The sequence below is a fragment of the Poecilia reticulata genome, chromosome 8 (genome assembly GCF_904066995.2).
Source record: "Poecilia reticulata chromosome 8, P_reticulata-male-v2, whole genome shotgun sequence".
Taxonomy (NCBI): Eukaryota; Metazoa; Chordata; class Actinopteri; order Cyprinodontiformes; family Poeciliidae; genus Poecilia; species Poecilia reticulata.
The window spans coordinates 23,114,951-23,135,475 of NC_088837.1; the positions used below are offsets into that span (position 1 = coordinate 23,114,951).

At 35.9% G+C, this 20,525-nt stretch overlaps 1 protein-coding gene across 5 annotated transcripts; it reads left to right on the top strand.

The window, feature by feature from the left end:
- Positions 1–1,143: 1,143 nt before the first annotated feature.
- On the top strand, positions 1,144–20,385 carry LOC103468947 (uncharacterized). 5 transcript variants are annotated; one of them, XM_008416355.3, is made up of 24 exons: positions 1,145–1,380; positions 2,835–2,882; positions 2,990–3,016; positions 3,473–3,532; positions 3,642–3,674; positions 4,344–4,418; positions 4,491–4,580; positions 5,894–5,923; positions 6,006–6,050; positions 8,737–9,513; positions 10,369–10,419; positions 10,507–10,554; positions 10,641–10,697; positions 12,936–12,989; positions 13,164–13,199; positions 13,301–13,342; positions 13,910–13,954; positions 16,248–16,289; positions 16,461–16,517; positions 17,663–17,737; positions 17,940–17,972; positions 18,057–18,095; positions 19,483–19,539; positions 20,059–20,385. In XM_008416355.3, exons 1-24 carry the CDS (start codon positions 1,257–1,259, stop codon positions 20,061–20,063), a joined length of 1,950 nt encoding a protein of 649 aa, XP_008414577.2. In that variant the 5' UTR covers positions 1,145–1,256; the 3' UTR covers positions 20,064–20,385. The 5 variants fall into 5 exon arrangements, with proteins under 5 accessions (XP_008414580.2, XP_008414577.2, XP_008414579.2 ...); XM_008416353.3 differs by having other exon boundaries at positions 1,146–1,380; positions 13,161–13,199; XM_008416358.3 differs by lacking the exon at positions 13,301–13,342 and having other exon boundaries at positions 1,144–1,380.
- Positions 20,386–20,525: the final 140 nt, after the last annotated feature.

Genomic DNA, 20,525 nt, shown 5'->3' on the forward strand with positions numbered 1-20,525 from the left:
TAAAAACCCATAAAATATCTCAGATGAATCTTGTATCTTAGTGGTGTATATCTGACCTTTCACCTTTTACAATATTATTAAGTATTAATAATAACAAATGCAGATTTTGGCAGTTTTTCCGCTTATTCTTGAAAAAAATCATTTAATTTTCACAACAGAGAGACAAAATGTACCAGTATTCATCTTTTTTTTGTCATTTGTTTGGAAAATAATCTTATCACATTGAAGAAAATGTATTTGTCCTCTATTCTCAAAAGTTTTATGTTTTTCTTCTATTTTTAAGGCTTAAAAATATAAATAAATTGGTTGATCTTGAAAAATTAAATTTTTCCTTTAATAATCTGTTTTGTGGATCTGAATTAGTTTTTATTGGTGGACTGGAGACAAAAATGGCTCTTTGGATCATAAGTGAAGTAACTTTATAGGATCTTATTTTAAGTAAATAATTCCTAAATATTGATGAAAAAGTTTTGGTTCCACTTTCAGATTATTGTCTTGTTATAAGTGAAATAATCCTACTAGTACTTTTTAATAAATATTTAGGAATTATTTACTCAGAAAAGCTCCTACATGTTGCTGAAAACTTACTTTAAGTTGTTTTTTTTGCCTTATTTCAGATGTATGTAGTAGAAACTAAACAAAAATCTGCAGTGAAAGTACTAGTTTGTAAAACTAACAAGTACATTTCCAGCTAGAAACAGGAGCTTAATTTAAGTTAATAATTCCTTAATATTAACGAAATAGTATTACTGTAGTTCTACTGGCAGATTATTTAAGTTATAACTTGGGGAAAATGTCTTGAAATAATCTGCCGGTGCAACTAGTATGTTTTTATCAATATTAAGCAAATATTGTATTGAAATCTACGGAACCCCTAAGGGGACATGGAGAAAAAAAAAGGAAAGAAATCCCGACTTATTATCTTGAGATCCCGACTTTCGAGATAATAAGTCGGGATCTCGACTTAGTTTCTCGGGATCTTGAGAAAAAAAATTCGGGATTTCTTTCCTTTTTTTTTTTTCTCCATGTCCCCTTCGGGGCTCCGTAGAAATCAGCTCCTATATGTTGCTGAAAACTTACTTATAAGTTAGTTTATTTTATTTCAGGTGCTCTAAGATATTTGCAGTATAAACCAGACAAAAATACTTTAGTGTTTTTGCAGTGTGTGCATATGGATCCTCAGCTTATGGAAACATCGGCCCGGTTGGAGGCGTCAGGCAGCAGAGGGAGTGTCGTTAGAGAGAGCCGGTGTATAAATGAGGACGTCTCTGCAGCAGCTTTCTGTCTGTTTTCTGCCTCCCTCCGGCTCCATCATGCTGCTCCGCGCTCTGCTGCAGACTTCACTGGTTCTCTGGCTGGCTCAGCAAACTCTGCAAGGAGGTGAGAAATACAAACTTACAGCAAACAGTTTGAAATCCAGAGAAACGGAAACTTTTTATTACATTTCAACATGAATTACTGCCAGAGCTGGGAACTAATTAGTTACATTTACTTGAGTAACTAAATGCACTTTTAGGAGTATTTCTACTACTCTGTACGTTTTACTTGAGTGAAATTCCTGGATTACTTAGTTACTCATCACTCGGTGTGAATGGGTAACTTCACTCATTCACACTGAGTGAACAAAAAGCCTGTTTTAATCATTTTCATGAGTTTTATAACAAATTAATTTGGAAAAAATAATTTCGCCTGATTTTGTTATTTTATAATTATGTTATTTATATGAATTATTTTAATTTTGATCTTTAAAATACCAACATTTCTACTTTACTTTTTATCTTGGTTTTTCTGATGATTTAATTTTTAAGTATTAAATCAGATGTTTTGATTAGTTACACTCAAAAACGTACAAAGTATTTTTGAGTAGTGTCTAGTGCAAATATCTCAGTACACTTGAAATGAAACAAAACTAACTTACAAGTTACTTTTTAGCACAATGTAGCAGCTTGTTGTAAGTCACTGATTTCTTTATATTGATTTTTAAAAAGTAACTAGTTTGATTATTATTTTTCCTATGTGAAAAGTGAAATAATCTGTCAGTGGAACTAGTAATTATTTATCAATATGAAGGAACTATTGGCTAAAAAAACTCCTACATCTTGCAGAAAAATTAGTTTTATCTTTTTTCCAGCATACAAAGATATTCACACTATAAACTGGATAAAGAAACCTGGGTAAAACTTTGTGTTTTTTCAGTGTATTCAGTACCTGAGTAACTTCTTTACCAAATATTCTCTTACTCCTACTTGAGTAACTTTCTGAAGGTCTACTTTTTACTTTTATTTGAGTAAAAAGATGTTAAAGCAGTGTTACTCTTACTTGAGTACCATCCTACTCACCTCTGATTAATATGATATTAAATAGTCTACAAGAAATTTGCTGAATTTGCAAAAACCTGCAGAAGAAACGAGAGATGAACAAGCGGCGTAATTTCAGTTAAAGCTTGATTAATGATCTTCAGTGACTTTCTCTCGCCTACCTGTTAAATATCATGTCTGTGAGACTGAGGAGGAGAAGACAAAGCGGTGAATATGTGGCTCCCTGACTGCCGGCCAGTTGCTGTGGTTCATATTCTGTTTTCTGCAAATCAAAGGCGGGAAAAATCTGACAGCAGATCGTGAGAAAATCGTCAAGGCTCCACGGAGTCGCAGCATTAAATCCTCCTTCTTCTTTTAATCTCATTTTCATAACACCTGCAGGTTTCTGTACACTGGGTGTTAATCTTTCCACAGTAACATGCATATTGCTTGTTTTATTGTTTGTTTGTTGTGATTTAATAGGAAGTTTGCAAAGTTTTTCTGTTATTGTGTATTAATGCATTCGCAATATTCCAGGAGTTAATCCTCAAAATGTTGCCTTTGGGAGAGCGCTGCCAGTTCGAGGTATTCCTGAAGTGTTTTATTTATTCCTTTTAATAAGAAAAAAAGAAACATGCATAGAAAATCAAAATGGGCTTGTAATTTAGACAAACGTCTCATTTCTGTTTCAGGTGTTGGTATTGGAGTAAAACCTGGAGGTCAGCCGTTACGTCTTCATCTGTTCACAACTAAATCTCTTACATTTAAAGCATAAAAGCTGCATTTATTAAATTTATTCGAGTATGTTCATCTATTTTTCTGTGTATAAAAACAAACAGAAACATCAAAACTCTAAACATTTGGACAAACATTTACAAATTACATTTTCTGCTCAGTTTTAACCTCCTTCTTCCACCCAAATAAATACTTTCCAATATAATTTACAGTTCTTTATTTTTATTTATTTATTGGAGAATATGCATTCATTATGGAAAAAAAGTTCTTTAAAATTTTATGCTACAATATCGACAATATCGCCGCCTACTGGTCAATAATGAGTATTGTAGCCTTTTTTTAAAAATACCAATGGAGGCAGATTTGTTTTGCAAACATAAATGCCAAAAACCTGTTTACAAAAAAACGCAAATAAAATGCCAGCCTTCTTTTCTATCCAGTTACTGGAGCCCTGGGAGCAGTAGGAAACCGATATGGCACAAAAGCAATGAAGACTGGGAGTATGTCATTTATTTCCAGATTAAAGCCACTCTATGTGAACTAATAGCTTTAAAAAGAGACATTTTTGTAATTAATCTTTGTATTTATTTGTATATGTTTTCATCTCAGTTGGACGTTATCCTGCGGCTCATCTCGGTGCTGGTAAGTTAAGATCAAATTCTTATTAATAATTGTAGCGTTAGTAGATAGACGTCTAAGCAAAGACAAAATAATTCATTGTAAAGGTTTGCTGATTAGTCTATGAGTGAAACAAAACACCCTCATTACATTTGTTTTTGCACAAAATCAACCTTAGATACTGATATTTTAGTCTGGTCAGTTCTGTCTTTCATAAGCTTCTTTTATTTTATGTGGTACTGCCACTTTAAATCCAAATTAGCTGCTGCTGACCGCCATTTTACATTTTACAGCTGCATTTAGCAGTTAAATCAGCTGATTTAACTGCTCAAATTCCATTTGGGTTGCTAGGTAACGGGACTGGACTAGGCTGTGGTTGCTAGGTAACGGTGGAGTGCCCTGGAATGGGAACATTCTGGTAGTTTTTGAAACGGCTCATTTTTCAGACCCCGAAAAACATCAACTTATTACCAAAAGATGACTGGGTGGTTTTTTTAAGCATGTAGGCTGTTTTTAGAAGCAGCTGAGAGCCAAATAAAAGTTCAAAAACATACAAAATGGGAATTTTACATAAAGTTAAACTGATGTCCAAGCAAAATAAAAAGTCATATTATGACTTTTCTCTGTTTGAGTTAAATTATTGAACCAAATGGCGGCGAACTAGCACAAACTTTAGTCTCCACTGGCCTCCAGGAGGATACAGATCTCTCGGACTGGGAGGAAGAGGAGGCCTGAAGCCCGGTGGATATGGAACCCCGGCGGGATACGGTAGGTGATCCTCCATCTTTTTCACAAATTGCCCCTTTTGCCTCCATTTATGCCTCACTCCTGTGATTTCAGGTGCCAGTCTGGGAACAGGAATGGGACTGGGCACTGGGCTTACCAACGGACTGGGACTGGGACTGGGACTGGGCCAGGCAGGAAAACGTGGTAAGATCAGCAGGAACCAAGTTCTACACCAGGAGTGATTAACTTATTTTGATTTTGGGCCAAATAAAGATCATAAAAACCATTAACTTTTAAATTATTAATAGCTGTCTCTGCATTCAATAAGTTCGTAAAATGTAATAATATTTAATATCTTTTCAGATTGATCAGTCCCTCCAGGATTTCATGTTTTTTTTTGTTGTTGTTTTTTTGCAGTCACTGATTTTCTGGTGCTAATTTAGAAATATTTGCAAAATGTAACATTTTGTTATTAGTCACATTGATCACAGACTATAAATTGAAAACGTGAAAAAACTTGAAAAGCTGAAAACGAAGGCATCAGTGTAGTAGAAGTTAGACATACTGCCACCTGCAGGTGGGAGTTAGCGTCACTTTAACCTGACGTTTTTTGAAAAATGAAAAATAGTTGTGCTTCCATTACAAACATGCGCATAACTTTGTCAATATTCCGCTAATGTCGAAACAATACAATTTCGCAATCGTGGTGTTTTTGTTCAATTAAACATGTGATTAAATCACACATAAATAAGTTTGTTCACGCAATAACTCATTAATTCAGCGCCATCATCCTCAAAACTACTTCCTGTCATCGTCTTCTTCATGGTTTCTGCCAGTAGTAACATCCAGTTGTTGATCATGTGATTCGTGTGATGTGAAATAAGTGATTCCATTGCAGTTTTGTGAAATAAACTAATTACTTCCTTGAAAACATCTCCTCGTCCTAACATCCACATTTTTTTTATTGAAAAACAAGGAATTTTTTTTTAATTGGCGTGTTTCCATTAACAAAATTTTTTTTCAAAAAATCAAATTGTGCAGTTATATGGTCAATGGAAATGCAGGGATCTGTTGGTTTTACATGAATTTCTGTGAAAAACGGAAGCATACTGATAAAAACTGCTTTGATTTGATTAATAATATTATAATTGATCATATGATTGTTATCTTGAAGGTTCTGTTTTGGCTCACATAATAAGCTGCAGCAGGCTGGATTTGCTTCCCATACCTTAAGTTTGACGCATTTGATTCAAACTTTCACTCACATAAGGGTTAAATTTTGATATTCTTTGATTGTTGTTGTTTTGACGGGAAACTGTTTTATGAAAGATGTAAAACCACTGAAACCTGTACTTCTGCTCTTATGTCTCTGTTTAATCTCTGTTGCATTTTACCAAAACTACAAAAACACATTTAGTCTTTGTGTCTAACGTCACAGAGTTCAATCAGGAAATATTTTATCCGTCTTTTAAATCAGATTTCTACATTTTTACATTTTCTTTCTTCTGACTTTCCAGTTTATGGTGCTGGCCTCGGCCAATTTCCAGGTAAATAAACACTTTGCTACTTTCACAATTATTTATCAAAACAGCTTGCCTTATTTAAATATCGGTTTGTCTTCTTTGCCAGGATATGGAGCTTTCCCTGGGATGGGGTACCAAGGAATGCGGCCAGGTTAGTACTGAGCCCTCATCCTCTGCACCTGCTTTGTAATTTATGGCCTTTTTTATACAAACATAATTTCCAATATCTTCTACTTTTACCCAAATTTCCTGAAATTGGAGCATTTTTCCTTGTGGTTACTGGTGCAATGGTTTTCTGCAGCTAAAGTTTTCTGTTACCAATGCATATAGTCAGTATAACTAATGTAGGTGTAAAAACAGACATCTGTCACATCTGCTTTGATTTAAAGTTTTACTGAGGTATTCTGTCAATTAGGGGATACGAGAATCTAAAAAAGTTTATGTTCATGTCTCAATATTTCTTTGTTTTATCTTTATGCATCACTTGCACATAAATTTATCATTCTGTTATTTCCTCAAACTGAATTACTGCTTTTATTTGAAAAGAAAATCACATCTGTTTGCTATAAACCTGACTGCTGATTGTTGCTGTTTGAACATGTTTGAATGTCTTCTGCATGTTTGCATTGGCATCGGTGAATGTGTGGATGCTGCAGCTTAAAACAGACATGTGGGGTTAGAAAATGTGTGTTTTTTGGTAATTTTGTGTAAAATACACTTGTATTTGCCATCTCAGGTAATTATACAATTCTTATAATTGTATTTTATATGAAATCTGAGAAATGTTGTTTTAATGTTTTAGGTTTCTTTTGTGATCCTCTCTAATTACGTCTGGATTTATTACGGTTAGAAAAGGTCGAACCATAATAACTTGCTAAGGTTTTGTCATATTGTGTTCAGTTTGTTGGTTTATTCTTGTGTTCATTTCCTTGTGCATTTGGATTTAATTCTCTTAAGATGGCCTAGTATTTTGTGTGTGTGTAATTCAGATTCCTTTTGTGTATCTTCCCTCTTGAACAGCTGTTCCTGACCAATATGGCAAAACTTTAATGGTAATAATAACAAACCCATATGGCAAAACTTTAGTGACAATAACAACAAGCTTACACGGCAAAACCTTACTGGTAATAACGAAATATGTTAAGACCTTTTCCAACAATAATAAACCCAGAAGTAATTAAAGAGGAACATAAAAAAAAAACACTGACAGCTGTGGATCATAACAATGAATTTCCTTTGATCAGCTTTAATTATCTGTGGCCTCATTACAATTGCAAAACTTAAATACATTAAAGTTTAAATACATTAAACTTCACTTTACACTTTCGTCTAATAAAAAGTAGAGGTGTGCTGATCGATCGGCCACCGATCATAATCGGCCGATTTCCGTCCGATCACGGTCTCTTGTTGCCGATCACACAAACCGTTCACCTGCATCTCTCACTGAGGTAAAAAAGACATATGGAGGATCAGATAGCAGGTAAAGCAGCGCACAGCTACAAACACTCACCCGGATTAGCATGACGGTCAGAAAGCTAAACAAATAACCTGCAAAATTATTTAAGTCTTCGAGCTGCGATGTAAGACGCTGGTTCTGCTCTAGCTGTTGAACCGCTGCTACGCTACAGGTAGTAATATTTGACAGACGGAGCGCCGCTTCTGCTCCACCTGGTAGTGACTCTCACACCAAACCTCTGCTGAAAGCTGCAGCATCTAACCTAAAAAAAATACATTTTACATGCGTATTAAAACTTTCGCTGTCCTAACATGAGACAGATAATCTCTAAAAAAAATAATCGATCTCCTCCCTGCTCTGCATAATTACTCTGCTCAGTCTGAAACAGCCAATCAGAGCTAGCAGTAATCAGCTAGCCGCCATGCTATCAGGAAGTTTTCATTCAGTAACTCTGGATTGTTTATAGTAATGGAACCTGTATTTGCCTTTGAATGCTAAGTTTTATACTTGAATTTTTTTGGCAATGTTGAGAGGTTTTATTTTGGCTCTTAACATATGGAGGCTCTGAAGAGGCTAAATAATGTAATCCATCTCTTAAATATAGTATTATTGATAGCAATACAATTTGCACAATGCTTGTTTTGTTTAGTTTTCTTCTTGGAAAAAGTTATTAAAAACAAGCTTTTGTCTAAATTAAGGTGAATTCATGGTTTCTTTTTCCACATAATGTAACCGGTAGTGCTTATGATTAAAAAAATAAATAAAAATTATGTGATCGGTATCGGTGATCGGTATCGGCCCTCATGGGTGATCGGTATCGGTATGGGCAGGAAAAAACCTGATCGGCACATCTCTAATAAAAATCCCTTTAAACAACAATCTTGGTTTTCTCAGAAGTATTGTTGAAATCCATCCATTCGTTCATCTCTTCATGTATTTTTTCAACAGTGAAGAGAAATTGTGCCTAAGGAGTTTATTCATTATAACAAAATATATAAACGAATAAAATGCCTTGTCATCATGCAGTAGGTGTTTGTTGGGCTTTGTGAATTATTGGTCTGTCAGAGTCACAAGTCGTCTTTTTCTCGGCTCAGGTTGGGTTATAATGCTGTACTCTTACAGTTTTCTTCCTCTCTTTGTTCACAATTTTCTAAAAATCAGAAGAAAACTGGATTTTCCAACTAAACTAACTTTATACCACAAATAGTTTGCATCTAAAGCACTGATTGTTGTCTGAAGGAGGAGTTTAGCTTCACCTAATAGCATAAAAAAAATCAGTTCTTGTTCAAATACCAGGACGGCCGGTGCGTCTTCCTCTGCAGGAAACGCGCCGACTGTCCAAACAGGAAGTTGTGAGTGCATGATGATATTTCTCTGCCAGGTGTGTCTGCGGCAGATTTGGGTGGACCTGAAGGGGCGAGTCTGGCACAAGCAGCTCAGGATCTTAAAAGAGAAAAGAGCAGAGCTGTAGATGAAATGCTTGGAGAGCGAGAACAATCGCTGAGGAGAAGCAACGTATTCGGTCTGACTGTTCCCAGAATTCATGCAAGAATCGAAGTCCAACGACTCAATCCAAACGTACCACCGTCAAATCCCAGACCCTCATTTCCTCTTGATAAACAGAATAAAATTCTTAGTGGAAAATATGAACCTGGAGGTCATGAGGCCATGCTAGCAGGCGCTGGCAGAAACAGACAACTTCCTGTTGATCAAGACGTCAAAAGTCTGGATTCCTACAATTCTGGACTTCAAAATCCCAGAGAAACGGCAAATCAAGATGCTAAAAACTGCGGAGCTCCTGCTCGTTTGCCAGAAATGTTGGGCTTTAGTCCCTCAGAGGGTAAAGCTGGGAAACGCTTCGGGTGTAAAAATCTTCCTGCTCCAGGTCAAGATGGCAGAAGCGATGTTTTCTCCACCGTGCAACGTCAAGCAGCCATCAATCCTTTAACTGCACCAGAAAACAGTCAGGACCTCCAGAGACGTCTGGCTCAAGACAAAATCAGGGCCAGAGACGGATCCCAGCGCTACGATCCGATCAGGGCCCAGAGTTTGGGCGTCACCTCAACCAGAGAGGAGCAGGAAGTTGGCGGTTTTACTCAAGAAGATGCCAGACTCCTTTCTGAAGCTGAACATGTAAACAGAAAGTCGCAGGCGGCAAGTAAGAGAAAAGCTTCGTCTTTTTCCACCATTTTCATGTTTTCGTAGATCATATTCATCCTCAGATAACAATCCTATCATCTTATTTTTAATATGCATCAATACTCCTATGCATTTAATATTCTTTTCCCTTCAGCAGCAGAATATGGCGTCCCTCAGGGTTCTGTTCTGTTCTCTTCTTCTTTTTTGTTTGTCTTCTTTTTTTCTTTGTAATGTTTTGTAAATAACTTTAAAATTACGTTCCTTTGATGATGAAAAAACAGTCTTCCTCATGGATGGAGATAAAGGAGAATAAAACTGATGTTTGTTTTTTTACCTTTGGTAAAGCTTCTTGTCAGCATTGCCCTAAAACTGTTGTATTTGGGAGAAAAAAAAAAAAAAAAAATTTCTTACCATTATAAAAGTAAAAGTGGAATTTGCTAAATGCTACAGGGAATTTAACTGAAAACTTGATTTCATCAGATGAGACTAAGGTTGACATTTTCATCAACAAACACTCCCAAGTGAATCTGTGGCTAAAAGAAACAACAACAAAAAATTATGTTATGCCTTCTGCTAAGTATGGTGTAGGATCTGTGGTGCTGTGGGCCTGTTTGGTCCGTTTATCTTCCAGATGATTGTTTTATGTATTTCTCACATTTCAGTTTCTGGATTCTCTGGATTTATTCCAGGAAAGTTTCCACCTGGCGCAGAAACTACAAATAAAACATTTTTCCTCCAAACAAACTTGCAGACAGTTTATGTTTTCTGTCGCATTTCTGTCTCTGTTTAGAGGAACTCCAGACTGAATCCAGTCCTCCAGGTCAACTAACAGCACAAACTGAGGTTTTTCTTTCTTTTCTTGGTTTGTCTGCAGGTTACATCGGAGGAGCAGGAAACTATCTGGGCGCTGCAGGTTACGGAGCAGGTAACGTCTGGCCTTCCTCACAGGAAGTCTCTCCTCTTCATCTGATTTAGTAACTGATGATAAATATTTCTCGTGTTTTTCTCACAGGTTTAGGACAGGGCGCCTATCTGGGAGGGGCTGCTGGAAAACTTAGCGGTTAGTCTTTAGATTTATTCAATTCTGATTCAGAAATTAGTTTTAATCTTGGTTGTTCTGCACTTTTCTCTTTTTCTGAACTCCAGCTGCTGCGGCGCTCGGACAGGGCGCGTATCCACAAGGCATTGCAGGGAAATCAAACGGTGAGCGCGTGGCAATCATTCCTACATCTTTTAAATTATTACGTTTTTTCTGCAGTCAGCATTTTCCTTCAAAGCTTGATGTGAACTTTTTATGCTGCATGACCAGATCCAAAAAATTGTGTGAGAATGTAGAACGTAATGTAAAAATATAAAAATTATTTTGAAAAATTCTCTGTATAAGATGCTGTAATTCCTCCAGATATTTTCCATCTCTAGGCTTCATTTTGATATTTCTAAGTCTTCCTTTTACCTTCTTCACTATATTTATATTATTTAATTAAGCATTTTAAAACCAATGCAGCTGTTAAAATCTCTTATTTAGATATCAATTAGTGTAAAATATTATTATTTCTGAGTCAAATGGTTTTTGAAACACCTTTTTTCTTCATTTTTATTTTTAATTCAACCAGCAACAAACATTACAGACTAACAAAAAGCAAGAAGGGGCGTTGATCTCCAAAATATATAACCAGATAATAGAATGAATAATAGTAACAAAAATAAAATAACAAACCAGACAAACAGATATACATTAAAATGGGCACAGTAAAAAAAGACACAACAATTGGTGTCACAACAAAAAAAATGAAGTTGTTTAACATATTTGGATCTTTTTTTTTACCTTGGCAGTTATTTTCTAATTTGCATTATTATTTTTCTGTTGTCTAATATTCCCTGATCAACCCAGCGTCACAGATATTCTGGGTAGAGTGGAAAAGAGAAAGGAAGTAGATAAATAAATACAAGTATGTGCAGTTTGAACCTGATGTCAGGTGAGGCAGCAGAAAATAAATCCCATGCTGCTCCTGATTTGCCTTCAATCAATCAATCAATCAATCAATCAATCAATCAATCAATCAATCAATCAATCAATCAATCAATCAATCAATCAATCAATCAATCAATCAATCAATCAATCAATCAATCAATCAAATTTTATTTCAGCAGCAAGGCATTTCAAAGTGCTTTACATAATTAAAATAAAAACAGCATGTGACATTGAATTAAGAGTTAGAAAGAGAGATTTAAAAAAAAAAAGAAAAATTAACAAGATTAGACATCAAAACCCGCACTCTAATCCTAATTTAGCCATAAGCAACTCTAAACAGGTGGGTTTTAAGTTGACATTTAAAGGCACCCAGTGTTTCAGCTGTTTTACAGTTTTTTGGAAGTTTGTTCCAAATTTGTGGTGCATAGAAGCTGAATGCTGCTTCTCCTCGTCTGGTTCTGGTTCTGGGGATGCAGAGCAGAACCAGAACCAGAAGATCTGAGGGGTCTAGACGGTTGGTCCAGCAACAGCAGATCTTTAATGTATTGTGGTGCTAAACCGTTCAGTAATTTATAAGCTAACATCAGTATCTGTAAACTCGTTATTTGGCTGCAAACCAAAGAGTTTTGTCTCTTCAGCGTCTTGTGATTTTCTTTGTGGTGAACTTTAATGCTTCTGAAAGTGAAAACTTATCATCCTTTCATGTGGATTTGAAGCCAGTCTGGTTTACAAACCAAAATAAACTTTCATTATGGGGTTCTGTTAGTGCCAAAAATGTTGGTGTGTCTATGTAAGCCACATATATAGTGTACTTGCATACTGTAGTGCAAAAAACAGATTATTACAGTAATTTATTGTTATTACAGTAATTTTGGTCTAGATTTTAATGCAAATACCTCAGTACACTTAAAATAAGACAAAATTTAGGAACTTGTTTTAAGTCACTAAGTTCTTACTTGGTAAGATTTCGTGTTTTTGCAGTGTGTAAATGAAAATTCATGTTCTACACTTTTCTATGTCAAGACTTATGATGAAGTCTCTTTATTTGAAGACAACTGAAAACATGTAGTTTGCTTCTTTGTGTGATTAAAAAAAAATCTGTTCAGTTCAAAATACCAAATACCACTGTCACAAATCTAGAAGAAACATACTAAGCACACAATTTACACTGGATTTAAATGAAAACGGAGAAAGAAATGATTTTTCTTTCTAAAAAAATCACTTGAAAAAGAAACAAAATTTCAAAATTTGGGTCAAATTTTACAGAACTATTAAAAACATCTACAAAATGAAATGTAAGCGTATCTAAATATAGTATTTAGTTTTGTTTCTGTAGTTTGTTTCTTTTTTTATATGACATATGTAGAAAATAACCACCTTATATAGACATAAAAGCATATTTTTGTCACTGGTGGGACTCCGTACCCATGTTGCATCCTGTACATTATGTTTTTAATCTGCTGTGACAGGATACGGTGATGGAGTGACGGGATATCTTGGTGCCATGGCGGGTAACGGCTTCGGTAAGCGCCGACACAGCAGTACAGATGCAGAACAGTTTGCATTAAAATTCTCTCTTTCCAAACTGACTTAAAACACACCTACATTTTGCTTTGAAAGTTTTTGTTTTGATTGTGAACAGAGATGCTGATAAGAGTTTTGGCATAAAACCTTCTTTCCTCTTCGTCTCCCAGCAGGTTATGGAAACGGATACGGTGATGGTTACGGAGCAGGTGAGTAAATCCACATATGGGTGAGAAAAAAGGGTAAAACTTGGTTCAGTTGACGAATAATTAGCTAATTAGTGCTAATTGGAGCTATGGTTACCCTGCAGACTTAGCTGATGGTGCTGAGAGCAAATCAGGAAAGATTGAAGGTAACAATAACCTGTTGAAAACCTCCAACAGGTGATGATGACACTAACAGCTGGACGCTTAACCTGCAGCTTTAAAAATAACGATAGGTTGTCTGCTTATGGCTACATATCCACTGGGTGTAGCTATTGTGAAGCTGGCCAGTTTATTCTGGTACACTGTAAAAACACACAATCTTACCCAGTTAAGTTTGGTCGTGAAAAAAGACAAAACTAACTGAAAAATAACTTTTCAGCAAGAAATAGGAGCTTCTTTGGAATCAATAATTCATAAATATTGATGAAAACGTACTAGTTCCATTGTCAGATTATTTTACTGATAATGTCTTGTTGTGAGTGAAATTATCTGCCAATGGAACTAGTATGTTTTTACCAATATTAAAGGATTATTTACTTAAAACAAGCTTCTCTATATGTTGCTGAAAAGTTATTTTCAGTTAGTTTTGTCTTATTTCGAGATTTTGTGTTTTTCCCAACTTGGTTTCTGGTTTCTTGCTGGCAGGTTTATTAAAAGGTTTGCTTTTAATAATTACTTTTTGACTGACGTTCTTTCTTTTCCGGATGTTTCAGCTCTCGGTACAGGAGGCTACGCCGGACCGGTCCAGGGTGGCTATGGTAAGAACCGACCCATTACGAAATTGATGGTACATAATTATTATTATTAACTTCTTTTAAGCCAATACAAATTTTATATTTTAGTTCCAAGTGGGGTTGTGCTGAGTAGGTATTTGCAGTCACTATCTTCAAAAAGCAGTTTTTTTTGTACTTGAAATGCGTCTCTTTAAACGTTACATTTAGATTTAAAATGCAACATTTGAAGTTCTTAGACTACACAACATTTTTTTAACTCTGAGTCTAAGCAGTACTTTGTGATATGAATATTGAATGCACCAAAATTATGATGAAGATATATTTGCAATGTATTGTGACCTCAGATAAATCAATCCATTCAGCTAGAAGTTTCTGTCCAACCCTGATGTAAATATCTAATATGGCCACCATACATGTAAAATTTTGTTCCATCCTTTGGAATGGGTCTGAAGCATAGAATAAATTATTAGCCTGATTACTAACCCAAAAACACATTACACTGCCTTCCAAGACAAATAAAACACAATATAAGTTTGAAGAGTCCATGAATCATCAGAGAGTGAAGCTAACATGTAGCTTACCGTGAACAGCTAGCAGCTCTGATAAGATAACCAGTGAGCATAAAAGCTCATTCAAGAGTTGGTTCCAAAAACTAAAACAAACAAGCGGATCATAAAACCAGCTACGGTTGATATTTGGGATTAAAACAGAAGCTAATCAGACTGAATATGTTCACTAAGGAAAGTGGTTCATTGCTGGTAGGTGAACTGGAAACAACAAGATTCAAGCCACCAAAGGCTTGAAGGTGACCTATTATGTTTCATTTAACAGGTTAGGATTGGTCAATGGTCTGTACAAAACATGTTCATTATTTTTAAATAAGTAATAAATAATGAGATTTTAGTCTGCTGAGTTCTGCTAACTGTGTGAAGTGAAGCTACTCTATCTCATGACCCACATTCACCATGGTTTGATCTGAAAAACAACAATGACAGATAGTAAAAATGAGATTCACCACAAATTTAAAACATTGCAAGAAAAAAACAAGTCTGCAGAGAGACCTGTTTGTTCTTCAGGGTTGATCTTCTCTCCATCCAGGTCCAGGGCTCTGAAAGGGCAGCTAATATCTCTGCAGACCGCACACATCCTGGACACAAACTCTTTAGATATTTACCTTCAGGTTAGCGCTGTTTGCTAACACAGACAGCTTGGACCCATTTTCTGTCTGTCTGATGTTTGACATCATGGATATTTGAACTAAATCTTGTTTATTTCACAGCGACAAGCACTAATACTCACATTTACCACCGTCTTATCTTAAAAACACAACCTCAACTAATGGTAAAACTGAAAAACATCACTGTGAAGATGGTGGCTTCTTTTCTGGTTATGATCAAATTAAATGTGCATGTGTCAAATTAAGTTCAACGTTAAACGGAACAGGACCAGACAACACTGAACAGTTAGGTTTGTAGAGGATCATCAGGCTTGATCTTCGCACACGAAAATGGCTGCAAACAGACGTACAATTATACAACAGTATGCCTTTGAAAAGCATAAGTGGAGCCTCCTGCACAACCAACAAGAATGCAACAAGTGGTTTCTGGATGGTAAGTCAACAGCAAAGCACTTGTCTTTTCCAGAAGCCATTGTTCAGCTGACCAAACATGCTGGAGTTCCACTGGGGTTGTTGGTAACACTCTGGGTTTGGCACCGTTGCTAGGTAACGGCGCAATGCCCATTGATTGTGACTTGTCAGTAAAACAGCTGTCATTTTTAAGCCCCTGGCTGCTTTTAGTGGCAGTTGAGACGCAAACGGAAGCACAAAAACGTGCAAAATGTGAATTTTGCAACTTCGGTCCCCTTTAACAGTCTGAGTGGGCAGAGTGACCCCATGCATATTTGCACTAGTTCAACCTTCTCTTCCTCTTTTGTAAAACACTCCATGTATGTTTACAAAATAACTTGTTTCCCCTTTTTAAATATTTAAATTGAAAATGTCTTTACTGAGAGCGTAGACTTGGTAAAGAAGGAAGTATGACAGTAGTTTGTAGATGAATACTTCAGATTGTCAGTTTTTAAAAGCGCTTCTCCAAATAGCCTGAAAAGTTACTAAATGGCTCAGCAGTAAGACGCTAACTGCTCATAAATACTGCAAACAACCCCATTTAAATGAGGCAGGAGTGTTTTTAGTAAACGTTAACTTCTGCTACAAACATTAAAAGCAGAATAAAGTTACTCCTCCGCTCCCCGAGTTTACATTTTTATGTATCAGAACATAGCTAAAAACACTAAACCGTGGTTAATCTGTCTGCAGGAGGACTTGGTGCAGGGCTGGAATCAGTTGGTGGTAAATATGGTGAGAGCTGCAGAAACGACCTCGTCCTCCTGTCACATGATGAGTAAACGCTGCTCTGCAAGCGTGACTCAGAAGTCAAGCATGTCTCACACCGGGATCTGAAGCAACATGTAGGCTGCAGGATAAGAAATGTTATGAGTCACCTGAGTCAGGTGCTGTTTTTCCTTTCAGGAGGAGCCGCTCAGGTTCCGTATGGTAACGCTCCGGTGATCCCTGCTGGACTGGAAAGTAGGAGCTTCCTGTGCAACTCATCACAGCAAAAGCACTAAATACTACCAAGGATTTTTGCTCTAGTTTCTAGTGCCAATGCTCTGCTACACTAGAAATCAGACAAAACTAAAGTACAAATAAGTTTTCACTAAGATACGGTAGCTGGATTTAAGTCAATAATTCCTTAAAATTGATAAAGTAGAAGATATAAGTGATATAACATGACTTTTCCCCCATATTATAAGTTAAAGGGGCAGTATTATGTAAAGTAAACTTTTGTTTAGCGTTTTCATCATGTTATAATGTTATTCATTCATCAAAAACATACCTGGAGTGTTGCTTTGAGTCTTTCATGCTTGAGAAGTCATTTCATCTTCATCCATTCAGCTAAACAAAACACCTGGGTGGACCTAGCTCCGCCTTCAGGACGCCGCTCCTCCTCCAAGTTGCAGCTTCACAGAGCAGCGCTTCCCCCACTCAGCTCCTTCAGACTAGCCAGCAGCAATTAGCAAACACCCAGTGGGGCTCATTATATCAGATACTTCCCAATAAAATGCTGGTAAAAACTTTGCTAAAGGATTAATGGAGGAGTCATGTTGTGACTATTTCCTGAAGGCGGAGTTTCAGAAAAAGCAGGAGTTTCTTAAAGGGACAGAGGCCCAATTTCAAGGTGTTAAATTACAAAGTTAGATTTCTTTTAAGTCATATTTTTTTAACAACTGAAGGTAACATAGTTACTTGATTTTGCTATAAAATCCTGAAATCACATAATACTACCATTTAAAATGTTCCACTTGCTGATTATTTAACTTAAAACTAATACTTTTTCATAAATATTAAGGAATTATTGACTTAAATCAACGTCTATATTGTGCTGAAAGTTACTTACAGGTTAGTTTTATCTGATTTAGATATTTACACTAGAAACCAGACAAAAACACTTGGCAAGATTTATTATTTTTGAAATGCAGATGTAGAAAATGAATAATTATTTGTCTTAAACTTTCACTTTCTTCTTTTTTAACAGAGAGAATGTCACTATCTTAAGTTGAATGTCACACTTTTTGTTTTTGTGAGACAAAACCTCTTTTTTTTCCATGACATCCTCTGTTCTTCACACTCACAGCTCTCAGTATTGCCTAATGTCGCTTTATTTCCTCCAGGCGACGGCGGATACCCTTATGCAGCTGAGCAGCTCGGCCTTGCAGCTGAGAGCGCCAAAACCGCCAGCAAATACGGTGAGAGCGTGTGAAAAACTGCGCACGACGGAAAAAAGGCAGTTTCTCTGGGGTGTTAGGTTTTCTGAAACCAGATGTACTACCACTGAGGTTATAACACGAACATTTAAAAACACGTAGCAAAAAGAGGAAAAAACTATGATAACTTCTTCATTTATATGATGATATTTAGCTGATTTTAATTATTTTCTTTCTGGTTTAGGTGCTGCTGCAGGGTTTGGGACCCAACAAACAGGTGAGTTTCAGCAAAACCTTAATTTTGATCCTTAATCTCGATTCACGTTTGAAGTGTGACGTTTGGTTGTGTTTCCTTGTTCAGGTTTCGGCGCCGCGCTCGGCGCCTCTCAGGATGCTCTGTGTAAGTCAGTAAAAACCAGATACTTCCTCTAAGCTGATCAACTTCCACTCATTGTGATTTCAGCAGCTGTGCTCTTGCATTAAGCAGAGTGTGAAAATTTGTGTCTCGTTTCTCCCTATGAGGTGGTTTTTAGTGTTTGTTGACTCAAACATTCAGAACGCTGTTGATAGCAAAACAACGAGCCTTAAAATAACATTTTATCTGAAAATGAAACTCTTTATGGATGCATTATAACCTTTCAGCTTATAGAGTTTAATATTCTCTCTCAGAGTTGGATAGTTACAGTTACTTCAGTAACTTTTTTGGAAAAAAAATTACTTTTAGGAGTATTTTTACTACTCTGTACTTACATGATTAACTTTATTATGAAGTATCGCTACTTTTACTTTAGTAAAATTTCTGGATTATCTTCTAACTGTGAGAAACTTCACTGAATGAAGAACAAACAGGTTTTAACCACACATTAATCAGACACAGATACAAACCTTTATCAAAGTTTAATACATTTTGTATTTAAAGAAATTGATTTAGAAAAATATTTATTTTTACCTGATTTTGTATTTTTTTTATTTATATGAATTAATTCCTCTAAAATACCAACATCTCCTCATAACTTTACATTTTGGTCCATTTGATGACGTAATCTTTAAACAAATGATTTCTTTTAGCAGTTACTCAATACTTGAGTTGATTTTATACCAAATACTTTTTTACTCGAATAAATTTTTTGGATGGTGACTTTTTGTTCCTACTGCAGTAAAAACATGTTGATGTAGTGCTACTCTCACTCTAGTACAAGTTTTGGTTAGTTTATCCACCTCTGGTCACATTCGACCAGGACTGTGCGGTTACCTAGCAACCCCAGCAGAGCCCAGACCCGTTACCTAGCAACCCAAGCTGAGCCCAGCCTTGTTACCTAGCAACCCAAGCAAAGTTCCAAGACATTTGGTCATTTCATCATAGTAGAGCCATTATACAGCCAAAATTTCCACATGCGTTTACATTTCTGTCCTTCTGATTATGTAAGTTTGAAATATTACATAACTGATGTTTTGATCAGTTACTCGCTACTTGAGTATACTTTTTTTTTAACCAAATACTTTTTTACTTGAGTAAAAATATGTTGAAGTTGTGCTGCTCTTACGTGAGCACAAATTTTGGTTACTCTACCCATCTCTGGTCTTTCTCTCATTATTCTGGTATTTAGCGAGTAGAAATTATTTTTGTAACTCCAACTTACCTAAAGCAAGAGAACTTTGGTCATATTTAACTCCAGACAATGAGGAAATTTTTTTTGGTGTTTTTTATTTGGTGTTCTGGATTAAACTGTTTTCAGATTTCAATTTTACTTTGAAAGACTTTAAACTGGGGTGTTTTATTTTCACAGTGGAGCAGACTGGTAAATATGATGGACTGAATGCTGGCCTTGGTAACGGTTACAAAGGTTAGTATGACAAAACCTTGCAACTGACTTTCTGGGATCCTACTAGTAGCATTATATATACAGATTATTTGTTTACAAGGTATTGCTAGCATGAACTAACTAGCAAGGGATGTAACATAGACAACAACATTAGCACTCTTGTTAAGTAGCTTAACATGATATATTAGCATCACCTAGCTAACATAATTAGCATGCAACAGAATCATTCAACTTACACGGTTTGTTTTAAAAAAAAAAACATTGTTAGTTCTTGCTGGTTTGCTAAGCCTGGTTCTCACACACAATGTTAGCACGCATATGCTTATGGTGCGTTTAAATACGGCTTGGAAATGTGTGCTACCGCATTTTAGCAATGTATTAAACAGTGTAAATGTCCGTTATGCACATCCATATAAAAATCATGTATAATTTTCCTCTTTTTTAAATTTTTACACTACCTTGGGTTGGTATATCACATAAAATGTGTTTTTTTTTTTTTTTCATTTTTCTTGACTCAATTCTGTATCTGTCTTGAACCAGGTTAAGAAAATGCGGCCCTCTGTGGGTGGATCATCTCTATAATATTTCCAATGTAATGCATTAATGCAGAGTTTTATTCCTTCTGTTTGACTTTTGTTGTATGTTTCCACATTTCTCCATTTATTTGTCTTGACCTTGCAAAGCCTGCTGTACCTTGTGTTTTATTTCGTCAAAGTTCGAGTCAGATGATGACCATAATTAGATGCAAAGAGCAAGAAACGTGTTTATGTTTTGTAAATCAAGATTAGCCTGATGATCTTATTGTTTCAGTTGAATAAGTCATCATGTAACGTGATGTTAAATAAAAAAAGAAACTTTCTGAGTCAATATATGATCTGACTTCATGTTTCAACACATTCTCTTAAATAGACAAAATGAAACCTCATCCGCACACAGGAAGCGTCACCACTTCCGTGTTTATGCTGGGGAACACTGTGAACTTTAAAACGAACACTATTTCTTTAAAT

Coding starts and splice junctions, on each gene's coding strand:
- LOC103468947 (XM_008416353.3), top strand. CDS start 1,257: ATGAGGACGTCTCTGCAGCAGCTTTCTGTCTGTTTTCTGCCTCCCTCC. Junction 1,381..2,834: donor TCAGCAAACTCTGCAAGGAG/GTGAGAAATACA, acceptor GCAATATTCCAG/GAGTTAATCCTCAAAATGTT. Junction 12,990..13,160: donor CATGGCGGGTAACGGCTTCG/GTAAGCGCCGAC, acceptor TTCGTCTCCCAG/CAGGTTATGGAAACGGATAC.